General features: G+C 34.1%; 3 protein-coding genes across 4 annotated transcripts in view; 2 read left to right on the forward strand and 1 right to left on the reverse strand.

Moving 5' to 3' along the window:
- The window catches only part of LOC105211850 (serine/threonine-protein kinase S6KL), a 67,540-nt gene extending 49,081 nt beyond the window's left edge, over nt 1-18,459 (forward strand). The window contains exons 8-9 of the mRNA XM_054230652.1: nt 14,903-15,235; nt 15,295-18,459. Coding sequence (XP_054086627.1) covers nt 14,903-15,235; nt 15,295-15,396 — 435 coding nt within the window. The 3' untranslated portion in view covers nt 15,397-18,459. The remainder of the gene's footprint in view (nt 1-14,902; nt 15,236-15,294) is intronic.
- Nucleotides 18,220-19,871, forward strand: LOC105215344 (derlin-2). 2 transcript variants are annotated; one of them, XM_029042324.2, is made up of 6 exons: nt 18,220-18,465; nt 18,528-18,663; nt 18,725-18,870; nt 18,939-19,149; nt 19,301-19,464; nt 19,523-19,871. In XM_029042324.2, the coding sequence occupies exons 2-6, from the start codon at nt 18,571-18,573 to the stop codon at nt 19,677-19,679; spliced, it is 771 nt and encodes a 256-aa protein (XP_028898157.1). In that variant the 5' UTR covers nt 18,220-18,465; nt 18,528-18,570; the 3' UTR covers nt 19,680-19,871. The 2 variants fall into 2 exon arrangements, with proteins under 2 accessions (XP_028898157.1, XP_054086633.1); XM_054230658.1 differs by having other exon boundaries at nt 18,220-18,663.
- An 846-nt stretch (nt 19,872-20,717) lies between these two features.
- On the reverse strand, nt 20,718-25,428 carry LOC105215345 (protein phosphatase PTC7 homolog). Its single transcript, XM_011189204.3, has 5 exons — nt 24,647-25,428; nt 23,440-23,619; nt 22,331-22,647; nt 21,981-22,119; nt 20,718-21,848 (listed from the first exon to the last, which is right to left on the reverse strand). The coding sequence occupies exons 1-5, from the start codon at nt 24,885-24,887 to the stop codon at nt 21,799-21,801; spliced, it is 927 nt and encodes a 308-aa protein (XP_011187506.1). The 5' UTR covers nt 24,888-25,428; the 3' UTR covers nt 20,718-21,798.
- Nucleotides 25,429-25,564: the final 136 nt, after the last annotated feature.

A 25,564-nucleotide genomic window follows, 5' to 3' on the forward strand; every position in this document is an offset into this window, starting at 1 on the left:
AGACGTAAGTAATAAAAATTTAGAATTTTTTAACTCTAAAACCAACTCTGTCTCCAAGAAGTTCAGCTGTTCACACGCGAATTACTTAATCCACTTTCTATGGCGAGCTTGTCTTCAAGAACGATCCAATCTAATGGGTTACGTGGGTGCACACACATTACCCATTACAGATGTATTACAGACATACAAATATATGCAATAATTCCATTTAGCTTAGTCGTCGATTAACTATTGCGCAAATCTGTTTTTCTAGAATACTATTTATTTATGCCACTTGTGCACACCGTCAGCGCCAGCCGGTGAACGTCGTTACATATAGTAGTTTGAAATGGAGGTATGTGTGCATGCCCACGCCATCACACAATGGTTATGAATGCAATGAGTAAACTTGAATAGTAAATAATGACAATTGTCGCACATGTACAGCCCTAATTTCGAACGTTTATGAGTGTAAAATTTTCCAATTAAAAACCTGTGCGCATACACACACATGCAGACAGCATTTAAGAGACACTCCACCAGACGCTTTGTAGAATTAAAACAATTTCTTAATGAAAATTACACAATGTTGATAATCATATGGCTGGCTCTACATATACATAGGTATATGTACATACAAAACGGTAGAATATTCCTTAGTACATTTGCACATTTGTAGACATTCAGCTTTTCGACGACACTTCTGGTGTCCCCACTTTGCGCGCCCACATTTGCGCAAGACGCCAAGTGACGTTACGGTTTATTTATTCTTAAATTAGTACATTTTTGTTGGCATTTCGTTAAACGATTCACAATGGATTTTCGCGAGATTTCCAAATAAAAGCCGCACAAACAACTGCACTTTTCCACTTGTGCGAGTGTATTTAGTACATACGACATATGAACGTACGAGAATGAATATAGTAAATTGACTATACAGTATACTCAACATCGCTTGCACGTTTCCCAAAAAAAGTCAGCGTCAACATCTCGGAGGGCATTTTAGGCGGAAGTTCAGCGTTTGCAGTTTCGAAATCCACTTAAAAGTTTGGAATATTCCACTTACTCTTTTGTATGTTGACAAATTTAGTAATCAGTGCACATTAAAAGAATTAATGTCACTTAGTGTAAACGCATTTTAAACATTATAATTCAATGCACTTATGTATGTATGTTTTGTGCATGTAATAGCGATTAGTAAAACGATCGAGTGGAATACCTTTGTGTATATTTAGTAAGCAGTAATAAAAGGCAAGTTTATCAATTATTCTCATCGTAGCTTATTAACTATAATTAAGATAATGTCATTTGCTTCTAGCTCTTTTAATCATTGCACGAGCAATTTGAAAATAAACTCTTTCTTCCTTATGGTTTCCTCTATATTCCATGGCTATTGTATTACAGATCGGTTTGAATTTTTTCGATCGATTCTAGTTTTCACGTACAGAGATTTATATTAATTATTTAGGGCTAAAACAGCTTAAGGGGTTACATGGGTTTCGATTTCTTGTTTTTTGCTTGTCTTAAATTTTCAAGTTGATCCGAATAATAGTTTCGGAGATACAGCCTTTGGAAGGTGTGCGCTCCAAGTCAAGTACTCTTGTTACTCAAAACTTTAAAGGCGATGTTCTCGGTTTCAAAGTCGGTTGTTAAATTTTCTCAAAAACTACTCAACCGATCTGGATGAAATTTTGAACAGGTGTTCGAGATACAATTTACTCTTGCTTGAACGAAGGATTTTATTTTTTTTTTTTTCAATTACAACTATTTAAAAATAAAAAAAAAAACAAAATATCAAGCAAATTTGACCGAAATTTTTATTTTTTTTTTTGCAAAAATGTCTGCCAAAATTCCAATTTTCACTTTTTTGTCTTTCCTTCGTTCAAGCACGAGATTATGTAAAACACCTATTTTTGTTTTTTTTCATTTTGGATGATCCTGTCAGGAGTTATGCTGACAACGCGGACGCACCTTTTTTCCGAGGGGTCACCGGAAATGTCGTCGCAATGGAGGAGTTTTACTTTTTTTTTGAAAATTTCAGAAATTTTTCTTTAAATATGTATCTATAGTACAGAAAAAAGTTTGAATTAAATAAATAATTTTTTACATGAAAAAAAAAACATTGAAAATAGGCCAATTTTTACGCGACAAAACCCATGTAACCCCTTAAAGAAGCAATAGCGGAAAAGTTTATAAAATTCAAATCTTCTGAATATTTAAATTGGTATCTTCGATTCTTCTTTTATCGAAAATAGCCTGAACATAATAAGACTAGTTTACAGGCGAAAACATCTAACTACAAGATACAATAGTATATTCCTCTAAATTGTCATTATTCCTAACAAAAACGAAGTGAAGTGAAAAATAATTCAAATATTGTTTTGACAAAACCTTTAAAATAAAGCATTCCTGAAATAATTTACTAAGGCTTTAAGGCTGTCCAAAAAATTCGAATCCTAAAACATATTACCAAATATGTGTAAGATAGTACAGTATGTAAGACCCCGCCTAACACTGTTTGGTTTCAAGCCGTTATATATAATATTAAGGCTTATTACTTGCGGTGAACATATAAAAATATGTTTGAAAAACAAATAGAATAGAAATAGAACAATATCCTGGAATGCTGTAGAAAACATAAACTTTTCTTAAAATAAGATAACAGAGATCTTTGAAAGGAGTATGGAAGAAAATTTCAACAGATTAAAATAAGATATGGATGTAATCGTGTAATTGTACAAGACGTCGAAGAAATCGTTCTATAAAAGGCAGCTAGTATTTCTAATGATGAGCTCGAGGCATTAACTTAGCAAGAAGAAAATAAAATTATTGATAGTAGTGATTTCAAAGAAGTACAAAAAGAACTTTCAAAGGCATTTGGAAAAAGGAGTTCGTTCACTATAACCGAAATTATGGACCAAATTTTGAGAAGGACTTCAAAAACATAGAATTTACTAAATTATCCGACTATAGATTACTGACTTGGAATTTTATTTGTTTTTACGGTATGCTCATTTATTATGTTTTTGTTTTTGTAAGAAATAAATGTTTGGTTTTATGTTTATCAACAAAAAATTTTATTAAATTACTAGCAGACCCGGCCACACGTTTTTGTGGCTAAGGTATACATTAAATTAGTAAATCTTTCAATGCAGAGAAAAAATTCTTACGCATAAAGACGAAAACGTTATAGCCGATAAATTTTAAAATGATTGATAGACATTATTGTAGATCTGTGTTAAGCGTAAATCATCATAAATTGTAAAACTTTGATTTTTTTAAACGTATATTGGGGAAATTAACAAATGACCAAATTTCATAGTTGGCTTTATTTTGGCTTTGGTGACGATATTGATTACCTTCTTCACAGCCAGTCTTGTCCTTTTGCAAATTTTGATGTTGATTTATGTTACGCAGCATGATGACAACTCACACTACTTTTAATTGCAAGTTAGTGGGGATAGTCCAGCAATTTAAAATAGTCTGTGGGATAATTGAATACGTCATCCTTGTTTGTAGCTGTGTCAACTCTCTTAACGGAATTCTAAATTGTCGCATTAAGATCAAAGAGATCCTTTTTTTTACCACCAATATAGGTCATTCAATCTGCCATTTATGTTTATTATATTATGGTTTCATGCTAGGAAAAACACGATGAATAAACTCCTCTTTCTAGGCCATGAGGTGACAGAAAGCCGTTGAAAATGTTATTAATCTATCGAGGTGTCAACTGCGTCGCTACCATTTTCAACTATTTCTACAATCGCAGTTTGATATTGTTAGAAAAACACTCGTATGTTATTTGTTAATTGGCGATTCTTTATGTGTTGCCACAAATTAGATGATTTTAGGAATTTGATTAGTTCGTCAGCAACAGTTGATCCAGGAATAGTCTGCCGAAAATTACCTGCCAAAAGAATCATGGCTTCACCAAATATATTTTCGTTGTTGCGTAAATCTTTTAAAGTCCTGTGCAGTACCTCCAGCGACTTGAATATCTGGAAAATCTTCTTTATTTGTTCGGTTGCCTTTCCCTACTTGTTACAAATTGTTTTGGGCTATCGACACAGCCTTATACAATTGAACAATGATAAAAATATTTTAACAAAGCAACAATGACAACTTTCAAATATTTTTATTTTTTTTTTGTATAATTTTGTTGTCAATTCAAATAAAATCATCTTCTTGTTATCTTCCTCTCAATTTTTCGATATATACATACATACTTTCTAATCCTTCCCTGGCCTTCCATAAATATTTCAAAACTAAAATTAGCCAGATCGATTTGGCCCTTCTCGACTTTTTCGAGCCTAACGACACAAATTGTTTGTATGGGTGATTAAAAAATTGTGGATGTAAGACTCTTTCAGGCAATTTTTCTAATTTTTCTCTCCGTAAGAACCATCCCAGTACCTCTAAAAACATTCTAAAGAAAGAATTTGCGAAATCGGTTCAGCGGTTCTCGAGTTATGCGCTTAGCAACACATTTTGCGATTCATTTTTATATTATAGAGATGATATTTTATTTTGTATCCTTTCGTGAATATTTTATGTTATGTCTATTGGGATTTTGCCTGATACATACATGCCCAACCTAAAATATATATTCAGGAATATTTAATAAAAAGATTTTATGGTTTATATGTATATGTATGTATGTACTTATGCTTTGAAAGCTTCTATATTTTTTTGGCAATTCACATAAAAACATTTCAAGTACAACGTGTAAAACTGTAATAACAAATAATACTTAGAAAAAATAAGCTATGCTGCCAAGTATCTTCAATAAGTTTAAGCAAAAATATTTGGCAATTAAACAAGCTTAGCATAGACTCACTCTGCTTATGTGTGTGCTGATTGTCATTTACGATGTTTTATAAAAAAAAAAGTTATTTAGTTAATGAAAAATACGACTTGGAGACACATATGCAGACTAACTATCGATGTATGTATGTATATGCTTATATTTTTATATATTAGTATGTGCTGAGATGTGTGTCTTTATAAATACAATAGATGCGACATTTATTGGCGGTACCGTGCATTTTACGACACTACGGTATTTGGCATTCAAAATTTTATAGCGACGAGTACACTCAGCGATCAACGTTAGCCGCTACATTTGGCCGAATCATCAATAGGCGTGCGCTAATCGCACTTGCGCACATACATATGTACATACACCGACTTGGATACACATTTACCTGGATATAAAGCTTTGTATTCATATGTATGTGCATGTATGTAAAGAAGTTCTCGTTTTGATAGTTTTCTGTTGTTAGTTTATGAAGGTATCGTCTTGATTTTGCATGTAAAATTTAAAAAGTTTGCATACACAGGCGCAATTGCGTGTATGTGTAGGTGTGTTTAGCGGTCAATAACCGAATTAAATTTGCACAAGAGCGAAACGAGTTTTATGCGCCAGGCAAAACTAAACGACACACATACGCACACTAACAACACAACAACTAGCAGTGAGTGATACCTTGATCGCGAATTTGTGTGTTTTTATTACGTTTTCCTCTTAGACTATTTGCTATTCTCCACGCTAAAGTTATACTCGCTAAATGCAGAAATTTATTTACTATTTTAAAATTATTCACATCGGAGGTACGGCAGCCAGCATGGCCACTATTGAGGCGGCATCCTTTATGCTTTCAACACACACACACAAATATTTAATATCAACAAATCGGAGAATAAATGCGAGTCATTAAATTATTATGGCCAAAGTTAGGAAAAAATAAGCAAAAATATTTATGAAAAATCTAGCAGCCACACACATACACACATACACCAACTAACATATATTTAAACATATCTAAATAATGCATAAATATAAGATAAGTAAAGTTATCTTTAATAACGCTCATTGTGGTCCATATGCTGTGCTCACGTGTCGTGCATACAAAGCCACTGAATCATTGAATCTTTGAGTCTAAGCGCCGAATGGTTAGACTCTACGATAGTTTCTAAACCGGTTGTTAATTCTTTTTAATTTATTTATAAGCATTTAGAAGCTTAACAAACGCAGAACTACTGTCGTCGGCAAGCTTATGCAAATAAGGAAGACATTCAGCGTTGCCTTAATGGCAGTGTTATTATTGAGCGATTAATGAAGATCATTTACATAAATAATATTTTTAGTAGCTTACTGTGATATAACGGTAACTTTGACGTAGCAAAAACTGTGGTAAAATTTGATTAGGTCGGCCTAAAGAATATTTAAGATTTAATTGTTAGTATGTGCTAATTGACCTTAAACAAGCGATAGAGAGAATAAAAAATTAATTTAAATATTTTAATGTGTAAAAATTAACAAATTGCGCTCTTTTTTGGAGGTACGAGGAGTGTTAAAAAAATATTAGATTTTTGAAAAATTTACTCATTCGTCTGTATTAAAGTTGTCTCCATTTGATATTATGCATTTATGCCAGCGCTAATTCAAATCGCTGGAATACTTCACAAATTCGAAATTTAAAAATTCCCGTTACTTTTTGAACACATCACGAACTCTTCATTTACTTTTAAATCAACCATTCTCCTTCAAATTGGACACTTCTACACACATAGCCCCCTCTCTAGCTTGCACCAGCATGCTATTTTACTAGAAGGAAGAAGAATAATAAAACCACTTTCTTGCAACTATTCTTATAAATTTTTCAAGATAATTAAAATTGTCGTCATTATGCTAGAAACGCATGTTTACCAATACGAGTATTACCAAATAAGGGTACGAAATGTCAAGTCTATATTAACTCTCCCTTTGCGAGCAATTTGCCCGTAGCAGCTACTACCATTCTTATATTCTTATAACGCTGCGGGTTTGTCAAACCATTTTTACCAGTTAAACGCAACATGATTGCTGCAATAGCCATGTAAGGCAGCAACAGCGCGATAAAAGATACAAGATAATGGGGCTGCGTCTATGTTTTTGATACAAAAACAAAAAAAAAAGCAATGACTTCCAGTAGGAACGTGCGGGTTTCGCAAACGTACGCAAGTGCATGTTTTCTGTGTTGCAGAATTAATTAGAATCACTAGCCAAGTGCCTCTTTCAATCGTGGTACTTGTGTTATTTATAGCTAGCGAACATGGTACCATTCTCGGGCGATCTTAAGTTGGCTTTCTATTTTTAAATCAGTCAAAAGAGTGCCGATGAAAATTATAGGGACAAAGCGTACATATGTGCCCGCCGTGGTTTGAGTTGCATTCCACATTGTGTGGAAAAGTTGAGAGGAACTTGCCGATTGACTACCGGATAGCTAGATAAAAACAAGTAAGGAAGTGCTAAGTTAGATTTTGACCGAACATTTTATACTCTCGCAATTTATTTATTTATTTTTATTAATATAACAAACAATTTGACCCACATATTCCGCATATATATGGTATAAAGTCCATTGAATGTTGGAAACCCTAATATTAGGTATATGGGAGTTAGATGAAGTTATGATCCGATTTCAGGTATTTTAGGAACGAAGACATTATATTAGAAAAAAATATTCCCTCTGAATTTATTCAAAATATCTGAGAGATTCACCTATATTTTCGTTAAAAAATTTGTTCGAAGCTCTAAGGTCCTCATATTCGATGTATGAGGCCTTGAATACTTATGGTCCGATTTTGGCGATTTTTAGAAGAGCGATGCCACACTATAAATGCAGTATTTGTGCAAAGTTCTATTCCGATATCTGCACTAGTGCTTCCTTTATATATTGTAAAGTAAACGATTCAGATTGGCTTCAAAGTTCTGGTATATGGCAAGTAGGCGTGGTTGTGAACCGATTTGGCCTACATATAATTGGGATGCAAGGGAAATATTACAAACCGAATTTCATTGAAATTGGTCAAGTAGTTTCGGAGATATGGCTTTTGACCCATTTAAAATTTTGTTTACAATTTTGAATGCAGCTCTTCTGTGTCTTCTTTATAATGAAATTTAAGGCTTCTGTTGGTTTTCCTTACTGAATTAAAGCATTTTTAGTAGTTTTCAACATAACCTTTGTATGGGAGGTGGGCGTGGTTATAATCCGATTTTCTCCATTTTTGGACTATATAAGAAAATACCTGAGAAAAACGATTCTTGAAGGTTTCGTTGATATAGCTTTAGTAATTTACGAGATATGAACAAAAAACTTAGTATAGGGCCACGCCCACTTTCCCAAAAAAATTACATCCAAATATGCTCATAGCTTAATTTATGCCATAGTTATAGCTCTTTATATGTTCTCGGTTATCGCCATTTTGTGGGCGTGGCAGTGGTCCGATTCCGCCCATCTTCGAACTTAACCTTCTTATGGTGCCAAGGAACACGTGTTCCAAGTTTCATTAAGATATCTCAATTTTTACTCAAGTTACAGTTTACACGGACGGACAGACATACATCCGGATTTGAACTTTACTCGTCACCCTGATCACTTTGGTATATATAACCTTATATCTAACTCGTTTAGTTTTAGGACTTACAAACAACCGTTATGTGAACAAAACTATAATACTCTCTTAGCAACATTTGTTGCGAGAGCATAAAAACATATCAAGACAGATTTAGAATGTTGGATAATGGTAACTAAGAATCCTTGTTAGTTAATTTGTTGATTTAGAATATTTAAGAATATATTACTGTCCCTGGAATGCACCTTTCATATAGGGAACATATGTATATACATAGAATGTACGAGTACACGCACTTACGTTTAAAACATCAGTTGGGTAAGCGGTAGCCAAGCATAAAACTTTGGTTAAATGTGCGACTAAATTGTTTAAGAAGGGCAATCTATACTGTGGACAGTTCTACATTAATTTATGGAGAAATTTGCGGTTTTACTCTTCTGGAGATATGTTTGTCAGTATCTTCCCTGAGAATTTTTGGAGTACAGCTAGTGTTGTTCGATCAGTTTTAAACCAGCTCTAAATTCCTAATGTCGTCGAATAACTCGTACAGCTCATCGTTCCATCGTCTACTAATGTTCAAAGGTCCATAAATCTTCCGCAAAGCCTTGCTCTCGAAAACTTGCGCTTCTACGCCAAACATCAGAGCGGAAATAATGAGCTACTTGTAGAGTTTGATTTTTGTTCGTCGAAAGAGGACTTTACTTTTCATTTGCCTACTCAGTCCAAAGGAGCACCTATTGGCAAGAGTGATTATGCGTTGGATTACGAAGCTGATATATGCTCCAGCACACTATCTGGTATACATTTTACATCTGATGAAAGCAGTATGGGTCCACTGTGTCCACTGCGTTTTTTCGTTTCATTACTATCTTGCAGACGAAAGGGTTCTCAGCAAAGCGGCCAAACAATACACCAATCTACTGGTGATGGCCCAGCTAGCCAAGTGGCCAACTTACAACATGAGAACTGGACGCAAGTACGAGTAGCCAGCCATAAGCATACATAAATATATACTGGCACACACGTGCATATGTATGTATATAGTGCAGATACGCATGTGCAAGGCATTAAGTCGGCAAGCTACTAATATTCCGCGATTCCGCGATCGGAGTGGACAAAGCGTCATCGTTGTGATCGTAACGCCATCGCATTGTTGTCTTCGCCATTAGTTCGCCCTTTTCGCCACAATTTTTATGTCAGCCCGCATGTAATACATTCTCATTCTATATTTGCAACAACAAATAACACGGTTATATCGTCGCTGTAAAACGCATTGCCAACATAAATATTTACCAATGTGTAAAAGACGATAAATTTCCGGAGCCGCATTAAATGCGACATCAGAGCAAAGACGCTTTCGTTGTCTTCCTTCCCACCTTTGTGGAGTTCTTAGCCACTGGCCACTGGATTTTTTGATCAAATACACACGTGCACACATACGAGTGTTAATGTTTATGTTTATGTGTGTGTGTGTTGGCGCTGACTATGTTTGGCCGATCGGTTTGCAGACTTTGCTTTGTAGTAAATATTCGCTCAGATTGACCATTCCAATTGAATTCGTTGTTTGTTGTTTGTGTTGCTAGCCACAGTTTTGTTGGCAGCGTCATCGCCATCATCGTCAACAACAACAATATCATTGCCATTCTTTGTTGCGCTTCTGCTTGCAATTGTAATGAGTGGTCGCTGTTGGCCATGTTGTTGTTGTTGTTATTTGCCGCCGTTGTCTTATGCGGCAGCAATTGCATGCCGCAACACATAATTCTGCATTATTGGCCTTGAAGATCCTAAGCCAAAGAAAAGAGGTCATTGTCGTATAATGGTGAGTTAGTGGTCAACGCGCAGGCGCAATGTAAGGGTGGCGAAATGCTGGCAACACACACACACACACACCATCAAACATGCGCCTGCATATGCATTGTTGTACTTACAATTTAGCTTCTGGCTTGCCCTGCTCCCAACTTCAACCGATCTAGTACTCCCTACCCGTCGCGTTGGTCAATGGAAAGGGAAACTCGAACTGCAACATGGTACCATCAGCGGGCTTGCAACGCATTCGCATGCGCACACGTGTACGTGTACGTACGAGTATGTAACTATCAAAGCAACATCACATTGATCGCAATTAGTAATTATGTAAAGTTTAGTTGGGCGTAAGATTTGCGTGTTTCGCTTACATGCTTTGGCCGGTGAGTTGTGGTTGCTGCGTTCGTCGTCGTCGGACGCATTTTTTGCTCTACAAAATTGGCTAAATTGCATTGTCGCCTTGTCTAGCCAGGTCTAGTCTAAATTTAAGGTAATTTAGATTTCCATGTAAATGATTGGCTGCCATTCTACGAGCACTGGCACACAAGTTCCTTCGTATCAATCGGCATTCAAGTAGTCTTTCTTCTGATGCGCTCGGTGATGGACAAGATAAAGACCACTTTAAAGTGTAGAGTGCAGAGCCATGAAAGCAATAAGAAGTTTGTTGTGCTATTTAAATGTGATCAATTTACTATAATTGCGTGTTCTTGAAAGTTCTGTCTTATCTCTGGCAACTAAGGAGCATCAGGCTAAACTTGGGTACCAAACTACGTTTATGCATTAATAACTGTTTGGCTCGTTTTTTTTCGATTACTGCCATCTATGTTCACCAAACACATTTCATACTTATAGTTGTGTTTCTCAGACTTTTTACAGAGCACAACGATTTCGTATCTGAAACACTTTTTTCTTGCTTGTAGACAAAGTTTATACTCTCCACAAAAAAGGTTTCTCAATAAATTGTATGAAGTGTGTTAAAACAAAAAAAAACGTTAACTTCGGCTGTACCGAAGCTAATATACCCTTTACAGGTGCATTTCTTTTAGTAACTATGTGTTTTTAAGCAAATCTAAAAACGTAAGAAAAAGTAAGTAAAAAAAAGAAAACATTTTACGAATTCTTTTTAGCCGGGTTGTTTGTTAGAAACATTAAGGTAATATAGTTAACCGATCTGAACAATTTCTTCGAAGATTATTTTATTACCTTAAGCAGTAATCCATGTCAAATTTCGTGAAGATACCACGTCAAATGCGAAAATTTTCCATACAAGCCATTGATTCCGATCGTTCAGTTTGTATGGCAGCTATATGCTATAGTGAACCGATCTGAACAATTCTTTCGGAGATTAAATTATTTCTATGAGCAATAACTCACACCAAATTTCGTAAAGATATGTAGTAAAATGCGGAAGTTTTCCATACAAGCCCTTGATTCCGATCGTTCAGTTTGTATGGCAGCTATATGATATAGTGGTTCTATATCGGCAGTTCCGACAAATGAGCAGCTTCTTGAAGAGAAAATAACATCTGCAAAATTTCAAAACGATATCTTAAAAACTGAAGGACTAGTTCGTATATATACAGACAGACGGACATGGCTAAATGGACTCAGTTCAACATACTGATCATTTATATATATACTTTATAGGGCCTCCGACGCTTCCTTTTGGGTGATACAAACTTCGTGACAAACTTAATATACCCTGTTCAGGGTATAAAAATAACGGGAACTTTACAAATTCCAATTGTCCATAAGCCCAATTGCCAAATTTGTTTGTACCAGTTGCTAAGGTTAGATGTGTTTTTGCTGGCATATTGCTTACAAATGAAATCAGGCATAATCTAATTTTGTTTAAGGTCCTGAACACCAAGAAGCGGGCCGACCAAACATCCAACTAATTATATATTTTTTTCACATCTGTACATACTTTTATTCGGCAATGAAAACCTTTCTGCGTTTTATGTGTGTAGTAGCTTATTTCGTCCAAGATAAATAATGGAAATATCATTTGAAGACAAGATCTTTTCATTAGAACCCGGCGCCAACTGTTCGTATGACTGGTATGTGGCTGGTATTGCAATGAGTAATCCATTGTCTGTGCAATGTTCATAATTCCTATAGAAACAAGTTTTCAAATCTAATCAAGTAAATACGCATGGTTCGACGAACCATAATACATTAAGGTTTAAGTGGAAAATTGCACAGGTAGCGGTAACTTATTTATATTTATTTTAAGAAATATTTAATTGGTATTCATTCCAGCTAGAAAAGGCTAGTTAAAAAAAAAACTTGCACATATTTTCCCAAGATATTATTTTTTATACCTAATGCTTTACTAAGAGATGGGATCTCCGCAATTGAGTATACCTTAAGGTTTTTTTTTTTAATGTAATAATGTAAAAAATCGCAGTGAGTTGATAAATTCAGTTAATTGGTATTGAATTTCTATTATAACTAAGATAGAATAGACATAATTTGGAAATTTATTAGGTTGGCAAATATTCTTTCCGCCTTTTTGTCTTTTCTATTTCACGGCTATGTATAAGCGCTACAGAGCTCGTATCTGGAAATACTATACATCTTTAGAAGGTCTTGACATAACCCACAAAACGACGCTATGCATGATTAGTTTGGATATTGCTTCACTTCGAAGCAATTCGACGACAGGAATGGTGAAAACGACACCATGGATAAGCCAGCCGGCTTACCGATGAAATCATGGAAAACATCGAGTTAGACCGGCATGTGGCATCTCGTGAAATCGCTCAAGGAGATAGGAGTTAGTAACCAAACCATCTGCAGAAGGCTGGATACACAAAAAAACTTTGGGTGCCGCATAATTTGACGCAAAATAACATTCTGGACCGAATCAACGCCTGCGATATGCTGCTGAAACGGACCAAACTCGACCCATTTTTGAAGCAGACGATGACTGGCGACGAAAAATGGATCACATACGACAATATCAAGCGAAAACGGTCGTGGTCGAAGGCCGGTGAATCGTCGCAAACAGTGGCCAAGCCGGGATTGACGGCCTTGAAGGTTTTGCTGCGTGTTTGGTGGGATTGGAAGGGAATCATTCACTATGAGCTGCTCCCATATGGTCAGACGTCTAATTCTGCCATCTACAGCGAATAACGGGATTACTTGAAGCAGGCGAACAACTGGATTGCTTGAAGCAGGCGATCGACCAGAAGCGTCCAGAATTGGCCAACAGGAAGGGTGTCGGACATAGCGCCAAGTGATTACCACCTGTTCCTGTGCATGGCGAACGCCCTTGGTGGTGTAAAGTTGAACTCAAAAGAGGCTTGGGAATTCAATTCCACTTGACTCATCTCACACAATCTGCACGAATATTGGATCATGATCCATAAGTTTCTGCTCAGGAGTTCTGGTGCCACTGGACAAGACGAATAATCTTATTTACGTAATACTTAAATTAATATGCTATACCAACTGTTTATTTTCCACGAAACTGGCGCTTCTGTGTGCAGAATATATAAATACTCATGTAAATACCCTAAATGCTTTGACCGCAACGCCGTCACATTTATTCAACACATTTTCCTAAATAATGAATCATATTGCCAATTAACACCTCGCCAATCTAAGGTGACGAATTCGCCATAAGTTGAGTTGTTGAACATTAAAAATTGTATTGATGAGCCAAAATTTGTTTTTTACGCAGAAGGCCATTGTAAAGAAAAATGTTGAATGAATTATTTATATTTGCAAATTTTTCTAATTTCACAAAACTCGTTTTTTGACCGAATTCAGAGCGAAAAGTGTGAAATTCAGAAAATAGGACAGAACTTGCAAATTGACTAAAGTTGTGCAAGAGCGCGTGTATATAGATCGATTTGTATTTTTTATGACAAGTGGAAGAGTGAGAGATATCCGCTAGAATGTATATATATAAGTGAAATGTTATAGCAAAAATTACTTATTTGGTTGGCGTCCGATTCGCGTTAATTCAACTTAATTTGCATGCATTATCACTAGCGCAAACAGCGTTAGCTAGCAGCCGAGTGGAAGCTTGACGCCACTAGAAGCATAGAATACATATGTACATATGCAGACACAGGTAGTCTTTAACCACCATAGTAGTACTTGTGTTTGTATGTACATAGTATGTAAGTGTATGGAAATTGCTGCGATTAACCTTAGCTTGATCATAAACCAGACTCCGCACTCCTTTCCCCATTCTAACTTGCTTACACGTGTGTGTATGTGTCCAATGGGGTAGGGTTTTAAATAATTTATAACAAAGCGTGACTTTTACTATTCAAATGATTCACATTTGCGACGCGTAAATTTCGCACACCTTTATTTTTATTATTTTTATCTTCGGTTTTATTGCTACTCGTGTTATATTTCTCTTGTTTTTATTTTTCAACTTTTTTAAGATGATTTCTTACCAGTGCGAGAGTGAAACTTGAAGTGTGCTAAGTCAAGTAGCAACACAACAGATTTAAATATTTAAGCTACCAACAATTATTGTTTTGCGACTGACAAAAGAATTTAGAATTATTGATCGATATTGAATATTAAGTGCTAGTGTCCATTTCAGGCAACTATCAACGTACATAAGTCTTTCGATCACAATGCAGATTGTCTTTCATTTCTTATTGGGCGTCAATTCTTAGACATTAATTGTATAACTATTTTACAAAAGTTGCAAGATAATACTATATTTTTATACATTTTGCTTGTTTTTTTATAGAGTCCCGATATTCGTACATTCTTGGAAATTGCCCTGCCTGCGGCCTATTCAAAAAGGGACAGTATTGATCATGTCACAGTTGCAACCACATCAATTTCCAAGGAAGTTGATATTACTCCAGCTGCAAAAACCGTTGTGAATGAACAGAAACCACAAACACTGGATGCACAAAACTTTCTACCACCTGAAATTGAAGAACTTCCACATGAGGCTAAAGATGTACTAAAGCGACTGTTAGAAGTGGAGCCAAAACAACGTCTGCATTCGGTTTTGTCCCTGCAAAAGATTGCGCTTTACAAGAACTTTAAAATTGATTCGAAACATTTGCTGAACGTGAGTTAATAAATAATTATTGGAAATGCGAATTCAACGTTATTACCTTTACTTTACAGCTCCGTCCAATTGATATGATAAGCCCTGATGATATTGCTGCCTTCACACAAGACCCAGAGGAAGACAACTCCTGGGCAGAAGAACAATTTGATAAATTTTAACTAGCATGCCAATTAATGTACAATTTCTAGGTTTAGTTGAAATTCAAAGAAAAACTCGAAAATTATTCGAATAATGAAATTAGGTTAAGTTTGAGGGCATCTAAATTTACCTACATGTTTATGTTTCCAATATGTGTCATATAATATAAATAAATGCATAACAACCCAAAAGTAGTACTTCTTATTATTATTTCAGTATACTTCAATAGTATTTTTTAATAAAATTATTTACGCAGTACTTCAAAATTAAAAAAGATAATAGATAGTAGTATAATAGAGAAATAGTTGCACTGTATTATCAGCAGAACGATGCTAATGCAGTTTCTAGAAATTGTTGAAATTTGTGGTAGTAATTGAGGAATTGTTTTTTTTATTCTTACGTTTATCAATCGATCCGGAAACACTACTTTCATTCATGTACATATTTTATAAATTATAAATTCATTTTTATCTACATTAAAGCATTATCTTTTTGTCACTTTCAGTCTCAAAATTTGTTTCAAAGAAAGTTCAACACCTTAATCACAGGATGCAATTGTTGAAAATAATATTTACGTATATCCCGGATGTGTGCATGATGCCACCAGAAACTCCTCTCAAATGTCTCAATAAAAAGCAACTGATCGAATGTCAGCTGCAAAGTAAAATACCAGAGAACGTATAATATAGAGAAGGTCCAATTGCGGACAAGCGTGTGAATTGTCAAAACCTATCAAGATTCTATAAGCGTGTTTCACCACGGCCGGTTCGGAAGGAGAAATATTAACAGTGCCTTTTAACAGAACTGAGTATTAATTGAAAATTATGCTCAGAAGTTTACATTTTTTTAAAGCGGAATGTTAGCTATTTGGCTTATGTGTTGATACATTTATATACAATCATATGAGCTGATATGATTCTTATATATGAATGCATCCACAATTGAAAATGACTTATGCGTTTTCAGAGCCATATTTGTAGTAAAAACCAAATTAAGCTGCATACGTGTATATAATGTTATACAATAATTAACTTTCATAGATATTTTTATTTATTTTTATAAAAATATTTTTATACTAAATACATTTCCTATATTACTAAAATAAACAACAAATTTCATAACTTAAACTTGCATATACATATGTATGTATATCTATATACATATAAGCATTTACGTTTGTACATATGTATGCAGATATGTCTTCAAAAATTCGAATTGTCTCATTATCACTTATCAGTGAAGGGCATGTCACATGTGCACGCATTGCTCTGTATGCATATACATACATATGTTTGCATGTCACTGAACAAACACATAAACTTACATTTGCATATGCGTGCACGTAAGTTTGTCAACCACCACAAAAAATCAAAAGCATTGTTCTACAAAAACAACAAGCACCTCAAACGCATAAGCAGCATCACAAGTCAATATGGCAGCCAATCGACGCTGCCAAATATTGTCGTAAACACAACAAAAACATTTTCATTCATGAACGCAGGCGCACATTCATTTGGCAAAGTTGCTTCATTCATAAAAGCAGAGCCATACACATCTCCCCGCGCATGCCATGCCAACAAACGCCTTTTCGCGACGATACAAAAATCATAAATTGAAGATTTTTCTAATGTTCCCTGCAAAAGGAAAAGTTGCAACGCCGCAAAATCTAAAAAAGGATAAAAATGGCAACATAGCCCTTGAGTCGATTTAAAATATTTTTCAGCAAAAATTCTGTGGCTCACAAAAATTTATGTCGATATGTTTGCATGCCCATACTTTATCATACATATTTACGACAAGCCGATTTTCTACCAACAACGCAATGTTGCGTCGCTTTGGCATCGCGCAGGCGGCCATCAATTTTTCGACACATCGAGCTTCACAGGGCCGTTTCATGTTATCCCGCCGTAATAATAATTGCGCTTAATATGCGTTGACAAATATTGAAGTATTAATGATGTATCTACACAATTAAATACATTTTAATATTCTACCAATATATTAAGACACATTTTAAATAATTACTTTTGATCTTTGTAAGAAACAAGGCATAAAAATTAACGTCATAGTATGTTGGGCATCTGGGCCTTTTTGCCTGCGTACGCTCCACAATCATTACAACTCTATGACATGAAAACAAAAAATCATAATCTTCGGCCATTGGTTGACCGTGGCAACGAAGATTTTATATAAAGCCATGAGTGCACATATTTACATATATATATTGAATGTTGACAAATTGACATATCTACACAATCAGAATGATTCTTTGACATTTGTTTACATGCACACATGATTACAAATGCGCGGATATTCATGATTTTGAGATATTATAGAAATTATTCATGAAAAAAAGTAATTAAATATACATATACATATATGGGCATTTATGTTACATTTACATATTATATGTAATATTTTTAGTTTATTAAATATTTCAAAGATTTTATAGAATAAATCATTATTTAAGTCAATTATTACATAAGTACGCATGTACTTTAATATCAAATATAAACAAAATATCCATAAATTACATATATACATACTATATGCAAAGTCGTTCGCGCATTGTATATAAGCGAATCTTTAAGCGTACATTTATTAACATTGAAATTAACACAATTTTTCTCATTTAAACATGAAAACGCTCAAATCTGTTATTTTTGAGCCCTCTAATGTTAAACTGTGGTGAAACACGCTTATAGCTACATGTGGTGAAACACGCTTATAGAAACGAGTACCCCTTCGAAAAGCGGACCAGTGTGACAATCGGCACACCATGAACCTTCTCTATAATTGACATTCTCTGGACCTTCTCTATATTATACGTTCTCTGAAATGAGCTACATTAGGTGTGATAGTGGTTATAATTAAAAACATTTGCCAAAAATACACGTCACAAAACCAATTAGACTGATAGCAAAGCACACGGCAGGAAGCGAATGTTTGGGATTTCCTGGCGCTGTCGGAGGCGTTGCCTTAATTTGCTGCAAATTTAGTGTGAAGTAGTAAAATGTCCGCTGGAGTTGCTTAGCGCCAATAAACCAAGCTTTGACCTTTGCAACGAAAGCATTCGCTTTAATTCAATAGTACGGGAATAGTAATAAACCGCAACTGTTGTTGTCTACATTTAGAATTTTATTATTATAAGGTGAACGATTTTAACGGAATAACTAACAAAAGCTGTAGACAATATGGCATTCCAATCATTGGTGCGATTCTATTTGGAGATACCGACAGTGACACGCATATATACAACAGCATGTGTACTAACAACTGTAGCAGTGGTAAATTTGTAATAATAAATATTTAATAATTCCAAATAACATTTGCAAATTCATTTTTTAGCACTTGGATCTGGTGTCACCGCTACAACTATATTTCAATCCTACACTCATACTTTATAAACTACAAGTTTGGCGACTGGCCACAACATTCCTCTTCTTCGGTTCAGTGGGCATAAGTTTCTTTTTTAATATGGTTTTCACATATCGGTATGTTTGTCAATTTAAGCGATTCCAATTTATAAGTGCAATTAAATACCTTTCCCATCATAATATAGCTATTGTCGTATGCTGGAAGAGAGTTTCTTTCGCGATCGCACAGCAGATTTCGTCATGATGTTTATTTTCGGTGGTGTGTTAATGATTTTCTTTGGGCTCTTTGTGAACTTACTATTTCTCGGACAAGCATTCACACTGATGTTAGTTTATGTGTGGTCCCGCCGAAATCCTTTTGTGCGAATGAGTTTCTTTGGCGTACTAAACTTTCAAGTAAGTAATTGCAACAAAATTAAAGAAAAATTCCTCATGTAGCGCACCGATACTAATGCATGTGCTAGACATAAATTTATTTATATATAATTATCTATAATTTGGTAGATTATTTTTGATAAGGTTTTGACATAATATTTTCTATTTGCAGGCGCCTTACTTGCCATGGGTCCTAATGTGTTGTACAATGATATTGGGAAACACTATTTGGGTTGACGTAGTTGGAATGGGAGTTGGTCACATATATTATTTCCTAGAAGATGTGTTTCCATTTCAAGCGAACGGTTATAAAATCCTTAAAACGCCGCATTTTCTGTGCGTTCATAAATATCTAATATGCACTATATTATTCTAATCCAATTCATATTTATAGGAAAGTGCTTTTTAATGAACATATTGAAAACAACATCCCACCGTGGGTAGGCGACCGTCCCGGCGGCTACCATTGGGGTGCCGATGAAGCGGAAAACGTAGGCGCTCAAGTTGCAGACCCTGGCGCGGGTGATGGCAACGACGCTAACCAACGATAAGAAAAACTTTTTTTGTTTTTTGTACTGCTACCATCCAACGTACTGAGAAAATTGCACACATATTTCATAAAAACAAAAACAACCAAACACAACAAATGGGAATAGGAGAAATGTCTTAGCACATATATACATAAAATAAAAGTAAATAAATAGTGAAAAGGCAATAAATAAACCAATTGTTTAAAAATTTAATTCCAAATTGTCAATATCATTTAACATGTTTATAACGCGTTTTGCTTTTATTTTCGGTGAGATCGGTTTATTAACAAAAAACATTTATTTAGATTTTGTACTGTTAAATATTTATTGATAAACCTTCTGCAAAAAAAAAAAAAAACAAAATGAAAATTCTGATTATCAAAATGTATTTATGTACACACAAATATGAAACTAAAAAAATAAAAGCTCTAGTTTTATTTAGTGTGTAGTTTATTGCTTACAGAGCAGGATAATTTATCAGCATGATTATTTTTTAAAGACATCGAGTGAAGTTAGCAACGACTGCGCGAAGAAGTTCACGTAAAATTAAATTCAATTTTGGCAACAATTTTACAATATATTTAAATACAAAATTGAAAACATTTACCCATGGAATACAATTTGAAACCTATCTGATTCCACAAGTTTACGAATAGAAACACTAAAGTTGTATTTTGTCTAATTGTTTATCTTTATTGCATTTATGACTTCATTGAATTGAATTGTATCTACTTGCATAAGTATATTAATCAGTATTAAGTCAGTTTGCTTCTTTCATATACATATGAGTTTCTATATAAATATATTGATATGCGACTTAACTAGCTACGTGCGCATATGGTCGCCGAATTCCGTCGAATTTCGATATTGTTTCCGTAGACAACTTTCGTAACAGGCTTTAATATAAGCTAAATCAATCGAATTATATTAAGCCCCGTTTAGTTTTACAGTTTATGTATTTTCCGAATCAAAAACACTTTTGTGTGAGTTGTGCACTTAAACTTGCGTTTATGAAGTTAAGATGCACACATCATTTATTTCGAATGAAGCAAACACCAATTGTTTGTATTTCAAGAATTTTGTATTTTATTTCTTTTTAAATTTCAGTCCAAATTTGTTTTTATTTAACTACAATTTCGAATTTAGTAATCATCATATTTTGTTTTCTATTCAATTATGCATTCGCTTCAGCAACATCCTACAACTACACATTATTTTATTAGCGTTAGCTCTTAGATACTTCGATTATTTCGTTCAACTGTTGTATATTATCGTATGTAATGCTATAATATATATGTATAACCATATTAAAGATGATGATGATACACTTTGAAAATATTTGGTCCGTTCACTGAATCCCCAGCACACAAAACAATATGAGCAGTTGAAGTTTATTGTTGAGATTTACATTTCAATATTTGGAAGTGTAAATTCTTGCTTTATATAACGTTTATAATGTACCGATTTTATGTTTATGATTAATTAAGTATAATTTATTTGTTCAGTGGGTATTCATGGTGTGGTTTTTGGACGTAAAACACACCTCTGATTATTGGTTACAAACTATATGCCTAATGACGTAGCAGACCTATACAACAAATAGACATAATTTACGTAAAATAAACATTAGCACAAAATTGATTTTGCTCATTTCAGATTTCTCAAAGCTAAGCTGTACAATAACATTGTAATGTAGTTCTAGTTAAAACTGTTTGCACTTAATAGCGAAATAAGAACTAATGAAATTATAAAACTAATAAAAAAAATCGACACGAATATTCACAAATGAACTAAACTAAAAATAGATAACTTAGCATTAAGTCCATACGAGTAGAGGTAAAATTAGTAGTAATAATTAGTAATTTAGCATCGCAGATGTACATTTTTGTTGTTATTGTAATAGGAAGTGGATCACATACGTGCAAATGTGTCACAATACAGTTCCTGACACTGACACTAACACTGACCAAACATGCGACTGCCTTACAGATCGCCTATTCCACCAAATGTGAATGCGAGATCTGTCGACAGTAAAACCACAGCACAAACGCAGCACCGCTGCTCAGCGCCACTGCTAAGGAGGCGCGAAAAACGAGAAGGTTTACACGTTTAACAAATTAAAACTAAAATTAACTTAATTTCACATTGCTACAGTTGCGAGTACCACAGTTATATCGTCAGGTTTGCCACCTAAAAGGAACGTCAAAAGAAAAAGAAAAATAATGTTACTATATTATATTTATAAAATATGCAGTAATGCAGAGTGTGGAATGCATAAGAAATATGTAAATGCATTATACACATGTGTACATGTATGCGCACCTGTTGCATTAATATTATTTCGTCGGGCATTAATTGCAAAAGGCGACATAAATTCGCTGTCGAAAGATAATGAGCGCGCCATCAACGCTAACGAGTTGGCGGTCATCTGCAGTTTCACGGGATCGGTGACGCCTTCGCACTGAAAAATATGATGAATAACTCAATGAAATAAATATAAAAATATTTAAAGAAACTTTACAAAATATAATGCAGAACAATTTCCAACTATTAATTCTCATACAAAGCAAAGCAAAAATATTTGTATTACTCGGCGATTCTAGGAAATGAATTTACATTGCTTATTCGGATATTCAGACAAGCAGACAACTTCTGCTTTATTTTCTACTAACCTCCTTGAGCACATCAAGCAACAAACGCTCTGGGACATTGTCAAAGACACCATCGGTTGCCACCAGTATGACATCGCCTTCCTTCACCGAAAAACTAAGCGTATCCGCGGAATCAGGACTGTCGCTCAGCACATTGTGTCCATGTCCCGGTGGGGGCAAGGATAATTGAAATGGTGTATTAAAATAATGTTGCTGCTCCTCTGATTTGTGGATGATTTCACCTTGGCGCACCACCATAAAACCGCTATCACCGATATTCGCGGTGTAAACGGTACTATTCTCACGATTCAAGACGAGTACACACGCGGTGCTGCTGCCTATTGAAAATAATAAAATAACAATAAATTACGATTGGTAGGTAATTTAAAATTGAAAAAGAAAGTGTTGAAAGTATACAGAAGTGGAGCAAGTAGAAAGAAAAAAATTACATTGACACACATACATACATACATATACTGCATCTGACACATGTATACCTTAATATTTATGTATTTATATTTTTTTCTTCTTTTGTATGTATATATGTAAATATACATATATAAATAAATATATAATATGCAACGTCCAATATTTTATTTTAATATCAGAAAACTAGAGGAAGAAAGTTGTCAAAATAACAATACGTGAATGAAAGCATACATGGAAGAATATAAAAATAACTAAAATATAGGAAAATGTGAAAACACATAATCTATTTTTAATCTACTCTATATTGTGATGTGTTTTGTTTTCATTCAAAAGCAGAATGGTTATAGGAAAAACGAAAATGCATGTGATTCTGACGTTTTGGTCGTCAACAAATATCGCAACAACAACATTAAAAGCTGGCATGAAAATCTTGAAGAAATTTGGCAATTTTAAACCACATGCTTACGTATTCACATAAGTCTATGAATATTTAAAATTAACATTGAAGAAATAAAAAAAAACAGGTTTTATGGAGCTTAAAACATTTTTTAAAGCTGTATTTAAAGAACACAAATCCCAATTAGAAAACGTGTTAACTTCAACAGTGAAAGAAATAATGTGTAATATTCTTTAAAACTAACATTAAACCAAAAATTATATATATATAAATATATGTTTCGTATTAAGATTTCACGACTTACCTAATATGGGCTTCTTTTGTTCTAGCAATTCACAATAACTATAAGCTAAGAGATTTACAGGTCGTTGGGGATTAAAATTAACACAATGGACTAGACGCTCACAAGTCTTCATTAGAAAAGAACTAAATTCACCGGGATCGATACCATAGTTGCGCCAACCACCGACGCCATCAGCCACACCTGAAATTCAAGTAAATCAATTAATAGGCTATAATAACGACTTAGTAATACATTGTATATATACAAGTCAATAAAAATGTATTTAAAGATTAGCGGTGGCGTTTAGTTGTATTAGTTTAGTTTTAAAAAGTGTAGGTGTTTCCGATTAAAATTTGATCTGGCGACCTCATTAAAAACATTAAAATCAATACTCTTATCAGGTCAACTGTTCAATGATATGTGACGCAAATGAAAACTGTGTATATGTATGTATGTATATGTTGGTACATCGTAGTAAATGAAATCGTTTATAAATATATTTTCGTTTATTAGACTTATTTAAGTATAAAGGAAATATTGTTATTAATTATTGACAATTCTAATATTTTCGAATAAATACACTTCGTAATATTTTATGTAACATATCGAAATTTATTTTAATTAATACTAATTATAGTTGAATTTTATTACGTTCAAATTATTAAAGTGGAATAGACAGAAACACAAAAAATTTGAACACAAGATTTGGTGGTTTTATATCTCCGTAACTCGTAGCACATACACACTGTTAGTGTATGACGTAGTGACATGTTAAGTCTGAGCACAGTTTAATTGGAGCCAGACAGATAACAGACAAAAAACATTTGTTTGAATGTCGGTTCTTTATTTACACAGCATAACAGGTACAAAGTGCACAACTATTGTGTGAATTTAACTCTCTTCTCATTTTTCAAAGAACAACAAAGTGGAAATATGTCAAACTTTTTTTTACGGAATATTAAGTTAACACGAAATAAACTTTACATTAGATTTGTAAAATATGGCAAATATTAATAAACAAAATTTAGTTTTATTCTAAAGTAGTTATGGAATCTGGTGTTTCCAAATGCTAAACTTGTAGTCATGCAAAAGCAACTCGACAATTGTTCTATTATCTATTTATATTATATATTAACTAGGTTTATAATTTAAAACTAATATTATTGTTTATATTATAATCAATAAATCAGACATTTATGTAATCGCAATATGTAGACATGAAGCTCACCGAGAACATCAGCATTAGTAGTTGACGTCTTGAACCATGAATCCTCGCCGTACTTGCCAGGTTTATATTTGGAGGTGAGGAAGTCTTTGGGAAAGCCACACACTACAGACACAAAGTGCGGCCGTTGTTTCGAAGCACTGTTGACATTTGCTGTTGCATTGCTTGCTGTCTCCAGCAACGTAGAAAATCCACTTCGCAAGGCTCGTGAAATAACACGGGTGGTCCAACTTAATGAATGCATCCCAAGTTTCTATTTCCTTTTACTTTTACGCGTCGAGTCAATATGAAATGAGTTGGGTATTGTTCACCGGCTCAATTTTCACATCGACGAATTTCAATAAATTTTTTGGTTCAGAATTTTCTTAAGTTTTATGTATATCTTTAGATTAATTAAAGCTTTTTTTTACAATATTGTCATTGAATATAAAACACAAGGGGTCGATGAGATGTAATGAGTCTGCAAAATCATTTCGTTTTCGATCAATTCGTTTAATATTATAATGTTAATTGCTGCACGCGAGCTTATTAAATCTTGTGCGGAGGATACCAAAAAAGAACCAAAACTCTTCTCAAGTTCACATTAACGTTTATGTAATATCTTCATAAAATCGTCATTAGCTATGTGCAGCTGATAAGCACACAATAATTAACAACACTTAAGTATTCCATTTTACGTAAATTGGTTTCACTTTTTATCATCACGGCACACAAGGACACAATTGGAAAAGAATTTTCTTTTAATTACGCGTGAGATAAATTAGACAAATTCGACAACTTCATCCAAAAAATCCACCCAAAACGAATTAAAATAGACTGGAAAGAAAAACAGGGTTGCACGCGGTTATAACAAAACATGTGACACACACTTGGAAGCATATGTAAAAATATTGTAATAGAATATTAATATATAAAAAATTG

This window comes from Zeugodacus cucurbitae, chromosome 5 (assembly GCF_028554725.1).
Source record: "Zeugodacus cucurbitae isolate PBARC_wt_2022May chromosome 5, idZeuCucr1.2, whole genome shotgun sequence".
NCBI lineage: Eukaryota > Metazoa > Arthropoda > Insecta > Diptera > Tephritidae > Zeugodacus > Zeugodacus cucurbitae.

Excerpts from the sequence above, each read along its gene's own strand:
- LOC105215345 (XM_011189204.3), bottom strand. The coding sequence starts at position 24,887 with ATGCATTCATTAAGTTGGACCACCCGTGTTATTTCACGAGCCTTGCGA. Across the intron at positions 23,620-24,646 it reads TACTAATGCTGATGTTCTCG|GTGTGGCTGATGGCGTCGGT; the intron begins GTGAGCTTCATG and ends CTTGAATTTCAG. Across the intron at positions 22,120-22,330 it reads TGCTTGATGTGCTCAAGGAG|TGCGAAGGCGTCACCGATCC; the intron begins GTTAGTAGAAAA and ends CATATTTTTCAG.
- LOC105215344 (XM_054230658.1), top strand. The coding sequence starts at position 18,571 with ATGGCATTCCAATCATTGGTGCGATTCTATTTGGAGATACCGACAGTG. Across the intron at positions 18,664-18,724 it reads TACTAACAACTGTAGCAGTG|CACTTGGATCTGGTGTCACC; the intron begins GTAAATTTGTAA and ends TTCATTTTTTAG. Across the intron at positions 18,871-18,938 it reads AATATGGTTTTCACATATCG|CTATTGTCGTATGCTGGAAG; the intron begins GTATGTTTGTCA and ends ATCATAATATAG.